The sequence below is a fragment of the Petromyzon marinus genome, unplaced genomic scaffold, assembly GCF_048934315.1.
Source record: "Petromyzon marinus isolate PM22_M1 ecotype Great Lakes invasive population unplaced genomic scaffold, UKy_Petmar_22M1.pri1.0 PM_Scaffold_29, whole genome shotgun sequence".
NCBI classification, from domain to species: Eukaryota; Metazoa; Chordata; class Hyperoartia; order Petromyzontiformes; family Petromyzontidae; genus Petromyzon; species Petromyzon marinus.
Window position 1 is genome coordinate 222,403 of NW_027423268.1, and position 19,686 is coordinate 242,088.

A 19,686-nucleotide genomic window follows, 5' to 3' on the forward strand; every position below is an offset into this window, starting at 1 on the left:
ACAGTCCCTCAATAAAATTGCACATTAAAATGGTAATATCGATACACGGGTGTTTTATAATATAGCACAGTAAAACACTGGGGTGTACAACGCAGCACTTTTTATTTACCTGATCGTGATCCTGAACCAGTTGTAGAAACTGCACGTTCCAGTGCCGTAGGTCAATGGTTGCGTAGTACGATTACTGTAGCTGTTGCGTTGTTGGGCTTGTACGGCCTGTGTGATTATTGTTATTGCTGCGACGTGCATAGTGCCCTGGCCTGACCGGTGTGTGTTGTGCTCCTACTGTCACAGATACGTCCTCCCAAACCACATGCTCATGAAGATTGCAGAGGAGATGCCTCGGTAAGCCGCGCACGGTGGTGGTGGGGCCGGTGGTGGCAGGGACAGTTGGGATGGTGGTGCGAGTGATACCCATGATGGTATTGACAGTGGTGGTAATATTCGCCCTCCAACAACAACGAAGGGCAGAGGAGCGATGCTCACAATAAAGAGCGAGTGCCGGGCGGCTAAAATGCAGCAAGTTGGCACAGTCGCGTGCACAGCTGGTGCATCTGCCCCAGTCATTGCAGTCAGTCAACCCATGGCACCTGGCTCTGTTCCGTGAGCTCCTGTTAGCGAGCCTTCGACACTGGACGTGGCTTCGGAGTGCACCTGGCCTGAGACAACCGCCGTGGTGATGTCACCGCCACTTATTGGCATATGGCGCCTGTTCTTGTTGTTGGTAATAGTGGTGGTGGCTGATGATTGTGCTGATAGTAGTGAGAGTGGTAGTGATAGTGTTGATGGTGGTGCCACTCATTATGTTTTGATGTGGATGGTGATCTGGATGCTGGTGATGATATGGTGATAGTATGATGGTGATGATGAAGGTTGCATTGTGGTAATAGCATTGGTTAGTATGATCCTGATAATGACCAGGCTATGTATACGTACGCCAGACAAGACAGGCTTTACGTACGTATGCCAGCCTGAACACAATATACATACGTACGCCAGGATGAACAGGCTATACATACTCATTGTTTTTTTCGGTAAAGTCACGTATGTAGAAATACAATAAATAATATAATTTTATTGTATTTCTACATACGTGACTTTACCGAAAAAACCAATGAGTAATTTTATGCAGTCACGAAAGCTTTAATACTTTATTAGGCTATACATACATAGACTTTCCTGAGCTGCCTATACGCACGTTCGCCAGAATGAACAATATACGTATGTACACCAGCATGAATAGGATATATGTACGCCATCTTGAACGGATATGCTTTTGCCAGTATCAACGGCTATATGCACCCTAGTCCACGCCATTGCTGTTTGATGCAAGACAGAGAGGGAGTGCTGGCTTGTTGTAACGTTGTGCTGTTTCTGTGAGATTGTGTTGTTGCTGTGACGTGGTTTTTGCCGTGATGTTGCATTGCTCTGGCGTTGTGTTGTGACGCGTGTCGCTGCTCTAACATGTTGACATCGTCGTTGCCGACGCAGGGAGCTGCAGGGCGTGCTCGCGTGCTGCAATCCGGTGCCGCCCCTCGTGAGGCAGAACGCCAATGAGCTGTGGCAGCTCGTCAAGCAGGCACGCCTCGTCCCGCTCATCAAGGTGAGCGCAGAAGCGGAGGCGGCTCGGTGGAGCAGCGAGGGGTTCATAATGGACGGCCAGGGTTGAGATACGGATGAAGGATAGATAAGGCAAGAGAGTCGGAGAACGAGAACAGAGACAAAAGAGAGTGGAAGACAGAGACTGAAAGTCATAGGGGGAGAGGGATAGCGAGTGGTCAGAGGCAGAATGTTCATAAATAAATATAATCAAACATTTAATATAATCTTGATTTGAAGCTTTCGTGACTGCAGGAATCCATACTCTTTGGTTCTTTCGGTAAAGCCACGTAGGTAGAAAAATATTAGATCACGACGTTTCGATCGCAACACAAGCAATCGTCATCAGGTGGTACAACCACACCAACTGCTGAAGACAGCAGTGGGACAACCACACCAACTGCTTGTGTTGCCATCGAAACGTCGTGATCTATTGTTTTTCTACCTATCTGACTTTACCGAAAGAACCAAAGAGTATGGATTTAATATAGGTGGTGACTGGGTGGCTCCTGGGGCCAATACTGGGTCAAACACAATGATCCGGCACTGCTTCAATAATATGTTTTAACTTGTGACACACTCCACATTATTCGCTCACTCGAAGCGAGAGAACGACTCAGAGGCGTGAGGAGGAACCACAGACGAGCAGGAAAGGCTACCAGGAGGTGAGCCTGTGCCAAATTTCCCCCCAAGCTTTGTGGTCGTCTTTATATGAAGGTGTTATCAACCAATTAATGAGTGTTTACATATGGGAGGGAACCGGAGTTCCTGGAGAAAACCCACCCATGCGAGGAGGCAACAGTCGATCCCATACAGAACGAATAGATGAAGTCAACCTTTGCCTTACCCCCTTCTGGCAGGCCATGCTATGACACCTGAAAAGCAACGGGAAGGGAGTTTAACACCATTTGTGTGATCCACCCACCCTTGTTGCCTCCATAGTGCTGGGTTACAGGACTTCGCCACCAACACCACCCGGCTAAGATCCTAGGTTTTGGATCTTGGGAGTTTCAGCCACCCGTGGTTAAACGACGTTCACAAATGTAGCGAGTTGATGGTCACAACCAGGCACAAGTGACTGCAAAAGTAATGACTCGTTGCAGTAAAGGTTGCGTTTGTTTAATAATCTTTGCTGCTGTTCCCGCAGAGCGAAACGCCCATCAAGGCTCCATCGAGAACATTCATCACCCGGACAGAGGTGACCAGAGACCAAAACTCATCACACAAATGCCCTCTTTACTTGCGATTATAAACTCTACATCTCCTTTTCTCATCCGGCACAGAACTCTCATTTGTGGTTCTTTTTTTAAATTCCACGTCCCCAAACCGTCGTGACAATGAGGAGCTCAGTTCATGTCCGTCCTTAGAGTGTGAATAATGTTCCGATTGTTGTGTGGGTTGACACCCCTGTGTGATTTTGTTGGTTCATGGCCTGACCCTGACAGTACAATCTAGATGTTTCAATCCCCCAATGGTGACATTAATGGTATCATTTGTATGCCCACCCTAGTGTGGCACTGATTGTTCAATCAATTTTCTTCTGTATTTTGACAGCGATTGGAAAACCCTCTCTTCTGTCCTCACGATGGCTTATCATTGGACGACAGGCAGCCAATCACAAGGCACGGTACTGAAGGTAGCTCACACTTAGTTGTGCTGGTTATATCGGCAAAGCTCATGATATGGATTATATTTTTTTATTCGTGACAGTGATGAGTACACATAGCCTGTCACGAGTAGATTTCATTATATTGACATGAAAAAATACTGTGCTGTTTTTTAATTTCACACTCATAATTTGAGTAGTAATCATACAAATAATTGCCATGTTCTGTGTACAAATTAAACATAATTTAGTGAAATAAATAACAAATAATGCCCTGACTGCATTTACAGTGGGGCACAAGCAAAAATAACAAAATACTTTTCATAATAGGTGATGTTTTAAGCAATGACCCTTCTTTGGCTGCTGCGTGTATGTGCGTATTATGTATTTCACTATCTTTGTGTCTATGTCTGTGTTCAATTGCGTGCATTTCCATTCATATGTGTGTGTATTCATTCCTGTGTCTCTGCTAACGTGTCTTTATTTGCCTGTCTGCATGCGTATGTCTTGTGTGTCAGCGGTTGCAACAGGTGTGTGGCCGTGTATATTATTGCGCGTGTGTGGGTGTGTGTGTTCACGTGTGTATTGTTCAGTCTGTATCTCTGTGCATCTTCTGTGCTAGTGTATGTCTGTATTTCACTAGAGAACGGTTGTGCAGTGGTAGTGTGTAGTGGCACGTTCCTGATGGCCTAAGTTCCATTCCCGGTCACGACGAACAGCAGTAGTTTAGCTGGTTAGCGTGCTGCACTATTAACCTGGCGACCCAAGTTCGATTGCTGCTCATGGCCAACACCGGTGACGAATATCTAAACCGGTCCTGGGGCTCCCTTAGATTAATTCAGCCTTAAATGAGTACTCAGTGCGTGTAAAGCATCAGCACTGGGGAGACAAAGGTGGCTGGGTGTAGTGTTGGTCCTTCCATCCCCTTCGTGTTCTGTGCTGACCTTCGTAGATGCTCGCTAACAGCACTTGCCCTAAAAGTCTTTTCAAGGCTATAATGAGGATCTTTGACTTTTGTCTTTGTGTGGTGCAGTGGAGGGAGCACGGAGGGCGGTGCCTGCCACGAGCCCGGTCCTCACCCTGTTTGACGTGAGCCCAACATCCTCACACGACGACAACCAACCCATGTCTCATCTCCCACACCGCTGGCGAAAGCACTGTGTGTGTGATCTCGTGTGCTGTAGCTTTCTGTACCGTGCTGTGTTTGCTGTGTTAGCCATCATGTGCTGGGGCGTTCTGTGCGTTCTCTTGTGTGCTGTCGCATTCTGAGCTGTGCTGAAATTGCTGTCATGTTGCTGTAGTGCGCTGCGATGTGCTGTAGCGCTCTGCGCTCTGCTGTGGTGTGCAGGACAGCGAAGAGCAGCAGAACAAGGCTCTCACTGCTCAGAGCTCCACGTCCCAGATGAAGGCAGCGCGTGTCCTGCAGACGTTCGTCAACCCCTTTGGCATGGTGAGACATGGGGAGACAGGGACATGTGGAGGCACAGGGGTAGTTGAGTGCCAAGGAGATACATGGACTTTGAGACACGGGAATTACAAGGACACCAAGACAATGCAGCGATACAAGCGACTTAGGGACGTGGGGAACACACAGGAGGCATGGTAAATGAGAGACAGATAGGAGGCATAGAGACACAATATTAGCACAGGGTCACACGTAACACGGGGTCACTTAGAATTTGGATAAAACGGTCTTCATTGACGCAGAAATCCTGGAAACATGAAGACGTGGGGACTTGAAGTGGTTGAAAATAAAAAGAGGACATGCACAGGGTCGTGTGTTTGTTTCCTTGCGCGTGTGTCCTAGTTCGCTTGTGCATCTGTTCATGTGCTTGTGCTTGCAGTATCTACCATCCAGTGACGGGAAATCTCTGCCATTTCAAGAAAAGAAATTGGATCCTAACTCAAAAGTGTTTGAGGTAATACGTGATTGTTGTGTGCTAACATCTTGCTCACATCATCATCTCCATCATCATTATCTCCATTATTCCATTTCACAAACCACTTGTGCGGATGGGTGCTGAGTGAGGAATTTTAGTGGTTTGGTGATTAATGTGGTTATTTGAGTGCATGTTTGAGCAGATGAGTGGGTGAATGAATGGTTGAGTGAGTGCTTGGGTAGGTGAGAGAGTGTAGTTGAGTGCATGAGTGGTTGGATCGTTGAACGAGTACCTGAGTGGCTGAGTAAGTGAATGAGTGTTTAAGTAGTTGACTGAGTGAGTGATGAGAACCCGTTGAGTGCTATCTCATCCGTCTCTAGATCTGTAGTCGCTGGAAACTGATGAAAGCGCCAGAGAAACCAAAGAAAAGCTCTGCACAGCCTGCAAAAGCCAAACACGGTGAAGGCACACACACACACACCATGAACACAGAGACATGCACTAATCCAGCAGTCGCAAACACTTGCACGTGCATGTGCACACACACACATGCAGACAAGTACAGAAGTCGAGGCGTGGCTCACACACACACACACGCCAAAAACAAAAATCGTATCACCTTTAACAGACTTGGGGCAAGTGCTATTAGCAAGCGTCTCTGAAGATCCAGGATTACACGAGGGGTGGGTAGTCAACACCAGGCTCGGCTGCCTTTGTTTCCCCAGCACTGATGATTACACATTGTGCCCGGTACTCATTTAAGGCTCCGTCGACCTCGGGGAGGCCCAGGACTTGATCAAATATTTGCCATTGCTGTTGATCGCAAGCGGGAATTGAAATCAGGTGACTGGGTTTGCAGTGCATTAACCAGCACACTACTGCACGCACGCGCCATGAGTGACGGATCCCCGTGTCTGCAGCTAAGAAGAAGATGAAGGTGGAGCTCCCTCAAGAGGAGCCGGTCGCCGTACCGACTGTGCGAGAGCACAATTATCTGAACCGGTCCTGGGCCTCCCCTAGTTTGACTCGGCCTCAATTGAGTACCTGGTGCGATGTTTAAAAACATTGCCGCTTGGGAGACAAAGGCGGCCGGGCGTGGTGCTGGCCACCCAACCCCTCGTGTGCCGTTTCGGCCTTCATAGGTGCTCTCTAACAGCACTTGTCCCAACAGTCTGTTAAAGCTCTACGGGGGATCTGTGTTTGTTGTCTGGGTGCGTGCCAGCATGTGTGTGTGACGTGTGTGGTCGTATAATATCGAGTTGTGATGTGCGGTTGGTTTGTTGGGTTGTGCCGTCTGTGTGCTTTCGTCTCGCTCGACCGCCTATCTGCCTCTTCTACTCTTGTTTGTCCGCCCACCGTTGAGCGGCTATTCCTGTGCGTGGCCCCGTAGCATCACTCATACCGTTCCTTCCTGGGCATCACCTGCCTCATGCAAATCTCGACGCGCGAAGAGGACTTCATTATCGACACACTGATGCTGCGCGACGACCTGCACATCCTCAACGAGGCCTTCACCAACCCCAAAATTGTCAAGGTGAGAGGCACGCGTGCACGTAGACATGCATAAACAAAATAATCGAGTGAGACAGCAAAACAAGGAGAGAGACATCCCTCTCCCTCGCCGACTTTGTAGCACGACGCCTGGGTCCCTCCAGCTTGCTGCCAATGTATCATTGCACTGCCTGCACACTCGATATGAATGCCATTGGGTGAATGTTTACAACAATACATTGCACTTGTATTGCACCTAAAGCGTAACAAACATCTCGGGGCGCAGAATTACACGGGGAGAACAGGAGGGAGCAGAATTTTTTTATTTTATTTAAAGCTTTCGTGACTGCGGGGATTCATATTCTTGGTTCTTTCGGTAAAGTCACCACGTAGAAGGGCAACAATAAAATAATACAAATATAAAACAATAAAATGATTGCTGTGGTTTTCACACCTGATGATGATTGCTTGTGTTACAGTCGAAACGTCGTGAGAATTTTATTGTTTTATATTTTTATTTTTTTATTGCTTCCCTTCTACGTGGTGGTGACTTTACCGAAAGGACCAAAGAATAGGATTGAGCAGGTCGGAGCGAGCAAGGGAAATAGAGAAAGGAAGCAATTAAGGGGGGCTGGCTGCAGCCATGCCTTGTTGACAGCGGCGGCGACGATGGTTACTAGGGACGTTGTAACCATATCTTGAGCACCGGCCACGTGAGAGGCGTGGTGCTTGACGCGGCGACGCAGTGGCGCAGTGATTGCCACGGTGACGTGGTGATTGACGCTGCGGTGTGGCGGGGGCGCAGGTTTTCCACGGAGCGGACTCGGACATTGAGTGGCTGCAACGTGACCTGGGCCTGTACGTGGTGGGCCTGTTCGACACGCACCCAGCGGCGCGCTCCCTCGGCCTCGCCAGAAACTCACTCGCCCACCTCCTCATGCACTACTGCAGCCTGTCTACCGACAAGCAGTACCAGCTGGCTGACTGGCGCATCCGGTACGCACGCCGCACTTGCTCGAACCTCTGCATACGCGCGCGCATGCACGGGCTAACTTGTACACACGTACAAAAACAAAGGCAAAGATCCCCTGTATAGCCTCAACTAATTGTTGGGGAAAGTGCTGTGAAGGAGGGGGTGGGTGGCCAGTACCATGCACGGCCGCCTTTGTCTCCCCAGTGGTTATGTTTACACACCGCTACACCAGGTACTCATTTGAGGCTGAGTCGAGCTAGTGGAGGGCCGGGACCGGTTCAGATAATTGTCACAGGTGTTGGCCGTGAGTAGAAATCGAACTCGTTTCACCAGGTTCATAGCACAGGGTGCTAGCCGCTACTCTACTGCTTACACATTCACACACAAGGACAAAGATCCCCCGTGTCGCCTGAATAGACTGCTGAATCTAGTTGGCCAGGGTGAGGAATTGAAGTCCCATCACTGGGTTCGTAGAACAGTACATATGAAGCACTTTCACCCCCCCCTCCCCACTCAAGTTATCTTAGCGAGCCCCTATTAAGGCTGGCACAATGTTTGAGAGGGTAATGTGGTTAGCATCATGCCTGACCTCCTTTGCTTCCCCAGTGCTGATGTTCATATCTTATACTAGGTACTCATTTAAGGCCCAGTCAGTCTTGGGGGAGGTCCAATACTGGTTTTTATATCACTCCCAAATGATGTTATCCTTCACCGGAAATGAAACATGGGTCAACAGATAAATGTTGCGGTACATTAACATCTGCGTCTCATACACACTCGTATGCACACACTCACACACAAACACATACACACTCACAATTGCATACACACGCACACCAACACTTGCACACATCCACGTATGCACGCACACACACAGGCCTCTCCTGCCAGACATGCTGCACTATGCGCGTGCCGACACGCACTACCTGCTGTACGTGTACGACCGCGTCCACGCCGACCTGCTCACCAAGGCGCTGGGCCGACCCAACCTCCTGCAGCTTGTGTGGGACCAGAGCCGAACTGTGGCACTCAAGGTGAGTGGCGCGTGGGCAATGGCTGAGCCAGGATTTTCAGGTGGAGGGGGGCAACCCCTCCAGCAATGAAAAAAGATAGTGTTAGTAAGTAAGGACTTGTTCCTTGGTTTTTATTTGACGCGTAGTGCGGCGATGGCGCAGCCATCGATCGAGGGTCGAGTTCGAACCGCGTTGTGTGATCGGCATTGCGCTCGCTGAAGGTGTTGATGCCTTCAGGGAAGTCGTGTCCTGTATACGCGACTGTGCACAATTCTGTGAGTCACTTATAACTGCTTTGCCGTTACTTATTGCCAATTATGGACTCCGACTATTGTCCTATCATCTCATCGAGTCCCTGGCACGTAATAATATGCTACACAGTGGCAGTGGGGGTCGCAAAATGCCGATTTATTACCAATAAACCCCAATGATCCGATCTAAATTAGGGATTTCGATCGGATCATTGGGGGGGCACGTGACACCCCACCCCCCACTGGCTCCACCAGTGAGCAAGTTACAAGCCTATCTTTGTAAGCAAATCCACCACTCTCACTCTTGATCGGGAAAGTTTTCCCACCCCTCCAAAAATATTGTTTATTCCCTTAAAAGGCCTCGAGCAATAATCAAAGAATATATTTATCTTTTTAACTAGATCAACGAAGTGATATGGTTCATGGTGTAATGTGTGTAGACTATTGTCCTATCATCTCATAGAGTCCCTGGAACGTAATAATATGCTACACAGTGGCAGTGGAGGGGGTCTCAAAATGCCGATTTATGTTCAATGTGGTGACTCGGGCCCGCCGTACCGTTTTAATGTTCATGCATCCTAATTAGTGCATTCGCGATAAAAATTCCCACTGGAAACATTGGTTACCGACTTTCAGAACTGGTAATTGATGCTGAAAACAATTGCCAGTTAACCGATGATCGTTTTAACAACCCTGGTAATTATTGCTGCCGCTGTCACTACTTGCGTGGTTCCATCTCCCTCTCTCTCCCTGTGTGCGTGTGTGTGTGTCTCAGTGCTACCACAAGCCGGTGTTCACCGAAGACTCCTACCTGGAGCTGCTGCACAAGCACAAGCAGCCACTGGATGTGCAGCAGAGCAGCGCCGCCCGGCTCCTGTACGCCTGGCGCGACCGCACGGCACGCACCGAGGACGAGAGCACGGGGTGAGAGCGCCCGCGGCGCTGAAATAGCCGTGTACTGCACTGCATAGCATAGTGCAGCAAAGCACGGGACTTTCCGACAGCGTAGAATAACACAGCAAAGGGAACAACACCACAGCGTTCAAAATATTTATCTTGATTTAACAGAATATTTATTTAAACTGGAGGAATCCGATGAGCTATGAACTCTTTATCACAGATGTCCAGAGTAGCGAAAAATGTATGAATATAAAGCATATAAGTACAAATTGCATAATTACATTAATTACTGTAGATTTTTTAACACTCAATGCACTCTAGTGCATGGCAGCAAAACAACAACAAAAACGATCCAAGACCGCACCAAAACAACACACAGTCCAAATTTTTATTTAAAACTTTCGTGACTGCAGTAATTCATATTCTTTGCTCTTTTGGTAAAGTCACATTGAAGGGAAACAATAAATAATAAAATATATATAAAACAATAAAAATTATCACGATGTTTCGACCATAACACATTAAAATGGAAATATCGATACACGGGTGTTTTATAATATAGCACAGTAAAACACTGGGGTGTACGACGCAGCACTTTTTAATTTACCTGATCGCGATCCTGAACCAGTTGTAGAAACTGCACATTCCAGTGCCGTAGGTCAATGGTTGCGTAGTACGATTACTGTAGCTGTTGCGTTGTTGGGCTTGTACGGCCTGTGTGATTATTGTTATTGCTGCGACGTGCATAGTGCCCTGGCCTGACCGGTGTGTGTTGTGCTCCTGCTGTCACAGATACGTCCTCCCAAACCACATGCTCATGAAGATCGCAGAGGAGATGCCTCGGTAAGCCGCGCACGGTGGTGGTGGGGCCGGTGGTGGCAGGGACAGTTGGGATTGTGGTGCGAGTGATACCCATGATGGTATTGACAGTGGTGGTAATATTCGCCCTCCAATAACAACGAAGGGCAGAGGAGCGATGCTCACAATACAGAGCGGAGTGCCGGGCGGCTAAAATGCAGCAAGTTGGCACAGTCGCGTGCACAGCTGGTGCATCTGCCCCAGTCATTGCAGTCAGTCAACCCATGGCACCTGGCTCTGTTCCGTGAGCTCCTGTTAGCGAGCCTTCGACACTGCACGTGGCTTCGGAGTGCACCTGGTCTGGGACAACCGCCGTGGTGATGTCACCACCACTTATTGGCATATGGCGCCTGTTCTTGTTGTTGGTAATAGTGGTGGTGGCTTATGATTGTGCTGGTAGTGAGAGTGGTAGTAATAGTGTTGATGGTGGTGCCACTCATAATGTTTTGATATGGATGGTGATCTGGATGCTGGTGATGATATGGATATGGTGATAATATGATGGTGATGATGAAGGTTGCATTGTGGTAATAGCATTGGTTAGTATGATTCTGATAATGACCAGGCTATATATACGTGCGCCAGACAAGACAGGCTTTACGTACGTATCCCAGCCTGAACACAATATACATACGTACGCCAGGATGAACAGGCTATACATACATAGAGTAACCTGAGCTGCCTATATGCACGTACGCCAGAATGAACAATATGCGTATGTACACCAGCATGAATAGGATATATGTACGCCATCTTGAACGGATATGCTTTTGCCAGTATCAACGGTTATATGCACCCTAGTCCACGCCATTGCTGTTTGATGCAAGACAGAGAGGGAGTGCTGGCTTGTTGTAACGTTGTGCTGTTTCTGTGAGATTGTGTTGTTGCTGTGACGTGGTTTTGCCGTGATGTTGCATTGCTCTGGCGCTGTGTTGTGACGTGTGTCGCTGCTCTAACATGTTGACATCGTCGTTGCCGACGCAGGGAGCTGCAGGGCGTGCTCGCGTGCTGCAATCCGGTGCCGCCCCTCGTGAGGCAGAACGCCAATGAGCTGTGGCAGCTCGTCAAGCAGGCACGCCTCGTCCCGCTCATCAAGGTGAGCGCAGAAGCGGAGGCGGCTCGGTGGAGCAGCGAGGGGTTCATAATGGACGGCCAGGGTTGAGATACGGATGAAGGATAGATAGGGCAAGAGAGTCGGAGAACGAGAACAGAGACAAAAGAGAGTGGGAGACAGAGACTGAAAGTCATAGGGGGAGAGGGATAGCGAGTGGTCAGAGGCAGAATGTTCATATATAAATATAATCAAACATTTAATATAATCTTGATTTGAAGCTTTCGTGACTGCAGGAATCCATACTCTTTTGGTTCTTTCGGTAAAGTCACGTAGGTAGAAAAATAATAGATCACGACGTTTCGATCGCAACACAAGTAATTGTCATCAGGTGGGACAACCACACCAACTGCTGAAGACAGCAGTGGGACAACCTCACCAACTGCTGTCTTCAGCAGTTGGTGTGGTTCTCCCACCTGATGACGATTGCTTGTGTTGCGATCGAAACGTCGTGATCTATTGTTTTTCTACCTACCTGACTTTACCGAAAGAACCAAAGAGTATGGATTTAATATAGGTGGTGACTGGATGGCTCCTGGGGCCAATACTGGGTCAAACACATTGATCCTGCACTGCTTCAATAATATTTTTTTTACTTGTGACACACTGCACATTATTCGCTCACTCGAAGCGAGAGAACGACTCAGAGGCGTGAGGAGGAACCACAGACGAGCGGGAAAGGCTACCAGGCGGTGAGCCCGTGCCAAATTTCCCCCCAAGCTTTGTGGTCGTCTATATATGAAGGTGTTATAAACCAATTAATGAGTGTTTACATATGGAAGGGAACCGGGGTTCCTGGAGAAAACCCAACAGTCGATCCCATACAGAACGAACAGATGAAGTCAACCTTTGCTGTACCCCCTTCTGGCAGGCCATGCTATGACACTTGAAAAGCAACGGGAAGGGAGTTTAACAACATTTGTGTGATCCACCCACCCTTGTTGCCTCCATAGCGCTGGGTTACAGGACTTCGCCACCAACACCACCCGGCTAAGATCCTAGGTTTTGGATCTTGGGAGTTTCAGCCACCCGTGGTTAAACGACGTTCACAAATGTAGCGAATTGATGGTCACAACCAGGCACAAGTGACTGCAAAAATAATGACTCGTTGCAGTAAATGTTGCGTTTGTTTAATAATCTTTGCTGCTGTTCCCGCAGAGCGAAACGCCCATCAAGGCTCCATCGAGAACATTCATCACCCGGACAGAGGTGACCAGAGACCAAAACTCATCACACAAATGCCCTCTTTACTTGCGATTATAAACTCTACATCTCATTTTCTCATCCGGCACAGAACTCTCATTTGTGGTTCTTTTTTTTAATTCCACGTCCCCAAACCGTCGTGACAATGAGGAGCTCAGTTCATGTCCATCCTTAGTGTGAATAATGTTCCAATTGTTGTGTAGGTTGACACCCCTGTGTGATTTTGTTGGTTCATGGCCTGACCCTGAAAGTACAATCTAGATGTTTCAATCCCTCAAAGGTGACATTAATGGTATCATTTGTATGCCCACCCTAGTGTGGCACTGATTGTTCAATCAATTTTCTTCTGTGTTTTGACAGCGATTGGAAAATCCTCTCTTCTGTCCTCATGATGGCTTATCATTGGACGATAGGCAGCCAATCACAAGGCACGGTACTGAAGGTAGCTCACACTTATTTGTGCTGGTTATATCGGCAAAGCTCATGATATGGATTATATATTTTTTATTTGTGACAGTGATGAGTACACCTAGCCTGTCACGAGTAGATTTCATTTTATTGACATGAAAAATACTGTGCTGTTTTTTTTAATATCATACTCATAATTTGAGTAGTAATCATACGAATAATTGCCATGTTCTGTGTACAAATTAAACATAATTTAGTGAAATAAATAACAAATAATGTCCTGACTGCATTTACAGTGGGGCACAAGCAAAAATAACAAAATACTTTTCAGTAACATTGTCCTAAAAGTAAAACTTACATAATAGGTGATTTTTAAGCAATGACCCTTCTTTGGCTGCTGCTTGTATGTGCGTATTATTTCTGTGACTATCTTTGTGTCTATGTGTTCAATTGCGTGCATTTCCATTCATGTGTGTGTATTCATTCCTGTATCTCTGTTAACGTGTCTTTATTTGCCTGTCTGCATGCGTATGTCTTGTGTGTCAGCAGTTGCAACAGGTGTGTGGCCGTGTATATTATTGCGTGTGTGGGTGTGTGTGTTCACGTATGTATTCTTCAGTCTGTATCTCTGTGCATCTTCTGTGCTAGCGTATGTCTGTATGTCACTAGAGAGCGGTTGTGCAGTGGTAGTGTGTAGTGGCACGATCCTGATGGCCTAAGTTCCATTCCCGGTCACGACGAACAGCAGTAGTTTAGCTGGTTAGCGTGCTGCACTATTAACCTGGCGACCCAAGTTCGATTGCTGCTTATGGCCAACACCGGTGACGAATATCTAAACCGGTCCTGGGGCTCCCTTAGATTAATTCAGCCTTAAATGAGTACTCAGTGCGTGTAAAGCATCAGCACTGGGGAGACAAAGGTGGCTGGGTGTAGTGTTGGTCCTCCCATCCCCTTCGTGTTCTGTGCTGACCTTCGTAGACGCTCACTAACAGCACTTGCCCTAAAAGTCTTTTCAAGGCTATATTGAGGATCTTTGACTTTTGTCTTTGTGTGGTGCAGTGGAGGGAGCACGGAGGGCGGTGCCTGCCACGCGCCCGGTCCTCACCCTGTTTGACGTGAGCCCAACATCCTCACACGACCACAACCAACCCATGTCTCATCTCCCACACCGCTGGCGAAAGCACTGTGTGTGATCTCGTGTGCTGTAGCTTTCTGTACCGTGCTGTGTTTGCTGTGTTAGCCATCATGTGCTGGGGCGTTCTGTGCGTTCTCTTGTGTGCTGTCGCATTCTGAGCTGTGCTGAAATTGCTGTCATGTTGCTGGAGACACAATATTAGCACAGGGTCACACGTGACACGGGGTCACTTAGGATTTGGATAAAACGGTTTTCATTGACACACAAATCCTGGAAACATGAAACGTGGGGACTTGAAGTGGTTGTAAATAAAAAGTTCGCTTGTGCATCTGTTCATGTGCTTGTGCTTGCAGTATCTACCATCCAGTGACGGGAAATCTCTGCCATTTCAAGAAAAGAAATTGGATCCTAACTCAAAAGTGTTTGAGGTAACACGTGATTGTTGTGTGCCTACATCTTGCTCACATCATCATCTCCATCATCATCATCATCTCCATCATTCCATTTCACAAACCACTTGTGCGGATGGGTGCTGAGTGAGGAATTTTAGTGGTTTGGTGATTAATGTGGTTATTTGAGTGCATGTTTGAGCAGATGAGTGGGTGAATGAATGGTTGAGTGAGTGCTTGGGTAGGTGAGAGAGTGTAGTTGAGTGCATGAGTGGTTGAATCGTTGAACGAGTACCTGAGTGGCTGAATAAGTGAATGAGTGTTTAAGTAGTTGACTGAGTGAGTGATAAGAACCCGTTGAGTGCTATCTCATCCGTCTCTGTAGATCTGTAGTCGCTGGAAACTGATGAAAACGCCAGAGAAACCAAAGAAGAGCTCTGCACAGCCTGCAAAAGCCAAACACGGTGAAGGCACACACACACACCATGAACACAGAGACATGCACTAATCCAGCAGTCGCAAACACTTGCACGTGCATGTGCACACACACACATGCAGACACGTACAGAAGTCGAGGCGTGGCTCACAAACACACGACAAAAACAAAAATCGCATCACCTTTAACAGACTTGGGGCAAGTGCTGTTAGCAAGCGTCTCTGAAGATCCAGGATTACACGAGGGGTGGGTAGTCAACACCAGGCTCGGCTGCCTTTGTTTCCCCAGCACTGATGATTACACATCGTGCCCGGTACTCATTTAAGGCTCCGTCGACCTCGGGGAGGCCCAGGACTTTATCAAATATTTGCCATTGCTGTTGATCACAAGCGGGAATTGAAATCAGGTCACTGGGTTTGCAGTGCATTAACCAGCACACTACTGCACGCACGCGCCATGAGTGACGGATCCCCGTGTCTGCAGCGGAGAAGAAGATGAAGGTGGAGCGCCCTCAAGAGGAGCCGGTCGCCGTACCGACTGTGCGAGAGCACAATTATCTGAACCGGTCCTGGGCCTCCCCTAGTTTGACTCGGCCTCAATTGAGTACCTGGTGCGATGTTTAAAAACATTGCCGCTTGGGAGACAAAGGCGGCCGGGCGTGGTGCTGACCACCCAACCCCTCGTGTGCCGTTTCGGCCTTCATAGGTGCTCTCTAACAGCACTTGTCCCAACAGTCTGTTAAAGCTCTACGGGGGATCTGTGTTTGTTGTCTGGGTGCGTGCCAGCATGTGTGTGTGACGTGTGTGGTCGTATAATATCGAGTTGTGATATGCGGTTGGTTTGTTGGGTTGTGCCGTCTGTGTGCTTTCGTCCCGCTCGACCGCCTATCTGCCTCTTCTACTCTTGTTTGTCCGCCCACCGTTGAGCGGCTATTCCTGTGCGTGGCCCCGTAGCATCACTCATACCGTTCCTTCCTGGGCATCACCTGCCTCATGCAAATCTCGACGCGCGAAGAGGACTTCATTATCGACACACTGATGCTGCGCGACGACCTGCACATCCTCAACGAGGCCTTCACCAACCCCAACATTGTCAAGGTGAGAGGCACGCGTGCACGTAGACATGCATAAACAAAATAATCGAGTGAGACAGCAAAACAAGGAGAGAGACATCCCTCTCCCTCGCCGACTTTTTAGCACGACGCCTGGGTCCCTCCAGCTTGCTGCCAATGTATCATTGCACTGCCTGCACACTCGATATGAATGCCATTGGGTGAATGTTTACAACAATAAATTGCACTTGTATTGCACCTAAAGCGTAACAAACATCTCGGGGCGCAGAATTACACGGGGAGAACAGGAGGGAGCAGAATTTTTATTTTTATTTAAAGCTTTCGTGACTGCAGGGATTGATATTCTTGGTTCTTTCGGTAAAGTCACGTAGAAGGGCAACAATAAAATAATAAAAATATAAAACAATAAATTTCTTGCTGTGGTTTTCACACCTGATGATGATTGCTTGTGTTGCAGTCGAAACGCCGACTGTGCGAGAGCACAATTATCTGAACCGGTCCTGGGCCTCCCCTAGTTTGACTCGGCCTCAATTGAGTACCTGGTGCGATGTTTAAAAACATTGCCGCTTGGGAGACAAAGGCGGCCGGGCGTGGTGCTGGCCACCCAACCCCTCGTGTGCCGTTTCGGCCTTCATAGGTGCTCTCTAACAGCACTTGCCCCAACAGTCTGTTAAAGCTCTACGGGGGATCTGTGTTTGTTGTCTGGGTGCGTGCCAGCATGTGTGTGTGACGTGTGTGGTCGTATAATATCGAGTTGTGATGTGCGGTTGGTTTGTTGGGTTGTGCCGTCTGTGTGCTTTCGTCCCGCTCGACCGCCTATCTGCCTCTTCTACTCTTGTTTGTCCGCCCACCGTTGAGCGGCTATTCCTGTGCGTGGCCCCGTAGCATCACTCATACCGTTCCTTCCTGGGCATCACCTGCCTCATGCAAATCTCGACGCGCGAAGAGGACTTCATTATCGACACACTGATGCTGCGCGACGACCTGCACATCCTCAACGAGGCCTTCACCAACCCCAACATTGTCAAGGTGAGAGGCACGCGTGCACGTAGACATGCATAAACAAAATAATCGAGTGAGACAGCAAAACAAGGAGAGAGACATCCCTCTCCCTCGCCGACTTTGTAGCACGACGCCTGGGTCCCTCCAGCTTGCTGCCAATGTATCATTGCACTGCCTGCACACTCGATATGAATGCCATTGGGTGAATGTTTACAACAATAAATTGCACTTGTATTGCACCTAAAGCGTAACAAACATCTCGGGGCGCAGAATTACACGGGGAGAACAGGAGGGAGCAGAATTTTTATTTTTATTTAAAGCTTTCGTGACTGCAGGGATTGATATTCTTGGTTCTTTCGGTAAAGTCACGTAGAAGGGCAACAATTAAATAATAAAAATATAAAACAATAAATTTCTTGCTGTGGTTTTCACACCTGATGATGATTGCTTCTGTTGCAGTCGAAACGTCGTGATAATTTAATTGTTTTATATTTTTATTATTTTATTGCTTCCCTTCTACGTGGTGGTGACTTTACCGAAAGGACCAAAGAATAGGAGGGCGCAGGTCGGACCGAGCAAGGGAAATAGAGAAAGGAAGCAATTAAGGGGGGCTGGCTGCAGCCATGCCTTGTTGACAGCGGCGGCGACGATGGTTACTTGGGACGTTGTAACCATATCTTGAGCACCGGCCACGTGAGAGGCGTGGTGCTTGACGCGGCAACGCAGTGGCGCAGTGATTGCCACGGTGACGTGGTGATTGACGCTGCGGTGTGGCGGGGGCGCAGGTTTTCCACGGAGCGGACTCGGACATTGAGTGGCTGCAACGTGACCTGGGCCTGTACGTGGTGGGCCTGTTCGACACGCATCCAGCGGCGCGCTCCCTCGGCCTCGCCAGAAACTCGCTCGCCCACCTCCTCATGCACTACTGCAGCCTGTCTACCGACAAGCAGTACCAGCTGGCTGACTGGCGCATCCGGTACGCACGCCGCACTTGCTCGAACCTCTGCATACGCGCGCGCATGCACGGGCTAACTTGTACACACGTACAAAAACAAAGGCAAAGATCCCCTGTATAGCCTCAACTAATTGTTGGGGAAAGTGCTGTGAAGGAGGGGGTGGGTGGCCAGTAGCATGCACGGCCGCCTTTGTCTCCCCAGTGGTGATGTTTACACACCGCTACACCAGGTACTCATTTGAGGCTGAGTCGAGCTAGTGGAGGGCCGGGACCGGTTCAGATAATTGTCACAGGTGTTGGCCGTGAGTAGAAATCGAACTCGTTTCACCAGGTTCATAGCACAGGGTGCTAGCCGATACTCTACTGCTTACACATTCACACACAAGGACAAAGATCCCCCGTGTCGCCTGAATAGACTGCTGAATCTAGTTGGCCAGGGTGAGGAATTGAAGTCCCATCACTGGGTTCATAGAACAGTACATATGAAGCACTTTCACCCCCCCCCCCTCCTCAAGTTATCTAAGCGAGCCCCTATTAAGGCTGTCACAATGTTTGAGAGGGTAATGTGGTAAGCATCATGCCTGACCTCCTTTGTTTCCCCAGTGCTGATGTTCATATCTTATACTAGGTACTCATTTAAGGCCCAGTCAGTCTTGGGGGAGATCCAATACTGGTTACTATATCACTCCCAAATGATGTTAGCCTTCACCGGAAATGAAACATGGGTCAACAGATAAATGTTGCGGTACTTTAATATCTGCGTCTCATACACACTCGCATGCACACACTCACACACAAACACATACACACTCACAATTGCATACACACGCACACAAACACTTGCACACTTCCACGTATGCACGCCACACACACACAGGCCTCTCCTGCCAGACATGCTGCACTATGCGCGTGCCGACACGCACTACCTGCTGTACGTGTACGACCGCGTCCGCGCCGACCTGCTCACCAAGGCGCTGGGCCGACCCAACCTCCTGCAGCTTGTGGTGGGACCAGAGCCGAACTGTGGCCCTCAAGGTGAGTGGCGCGTGGGCAATGGCTGAGCCAGGATTTTCAGGTGGGGGGGGGGGGGCAACCCCTCCAGCAATGAAAAAAGTTAGTGTTAGTAAGTAAGGACTTGTCCTTTGGTCTTTATTTGACGCGTGTGCGGCGATGGCGCAGCCATCGATCGAGGGTCGAGTTCGAACCGCGTTGTGTGATCGGCATTGCGCTCGCTGAAGGTGTTGATGCCTTCAGGGAAGTCGTGTCCTGTATACGCAACTGCGCACAATTCTGTGAGTCACTTATAACTGCTTTGCCGTTACTTATTACCAATTATGGACTCGGACTATTGTCCTATCATCTCATAGAGTCCCTGACACGTAATAATATGCTACAAAGTGGCAG

The 19,686-nt window shown here is 48.6% G+C and overlaps 1 protein-coding gene across 6 annotated transcripts in view; it reads left to right on the top strand.

Moving 5' to 3' along the window:
• LOC142923105 (uncharacterized) overlaps positions 1–18,223 on the top strand; it is a 43,856-nt gene extending 25,633 nt beyond the window's left edge. For 4 of the 6 annotated variants that reach the window (XM_076064023.1, XM_076064022.1, XM_076064025.1 and 1 more), the window contains 14 exons: positions 6,476–6,619; positions 7,382–7,572; positions 8,427–8,583; positions 9,589–9,737; positions 10,506–10,556; positions 11,556–11,667; positions 12,841–12,891; positions 13,246–13,327; positions 14,353–14,408; positions 14,782–14,856; positions 15,203–15,281; positions 16,207–16,350; positions 17,211–17,354; positions 18,113–18,223. In XM_076064023.1, the coding sequence (XP_075920138.1) occupies positions 6,476–6,619; positions 7,382–7,572; positions 8,427–8,583; positions 9,589–9,737; positions 10,506–10,556; positions 11,556–11,667; positions 12,841–12,891; positions 13,246–13,327; positions 14,353–14,408; positions 14,782–14,856; positions 15,203–15,281; positions 16,207–16,350; positions 17,211–17,354; positions 18,113–18,141 (1,464 nt within the window). In that variant the 3' untranslated portion in view covers positions 18,142–18,223. The other 2 variants (XM_076064026.1, XM_076064027.1) reach the window with 2 other exon arrangements.
• Positions 18,224–19,686: the final 1,463 nt, after the last annotated feature.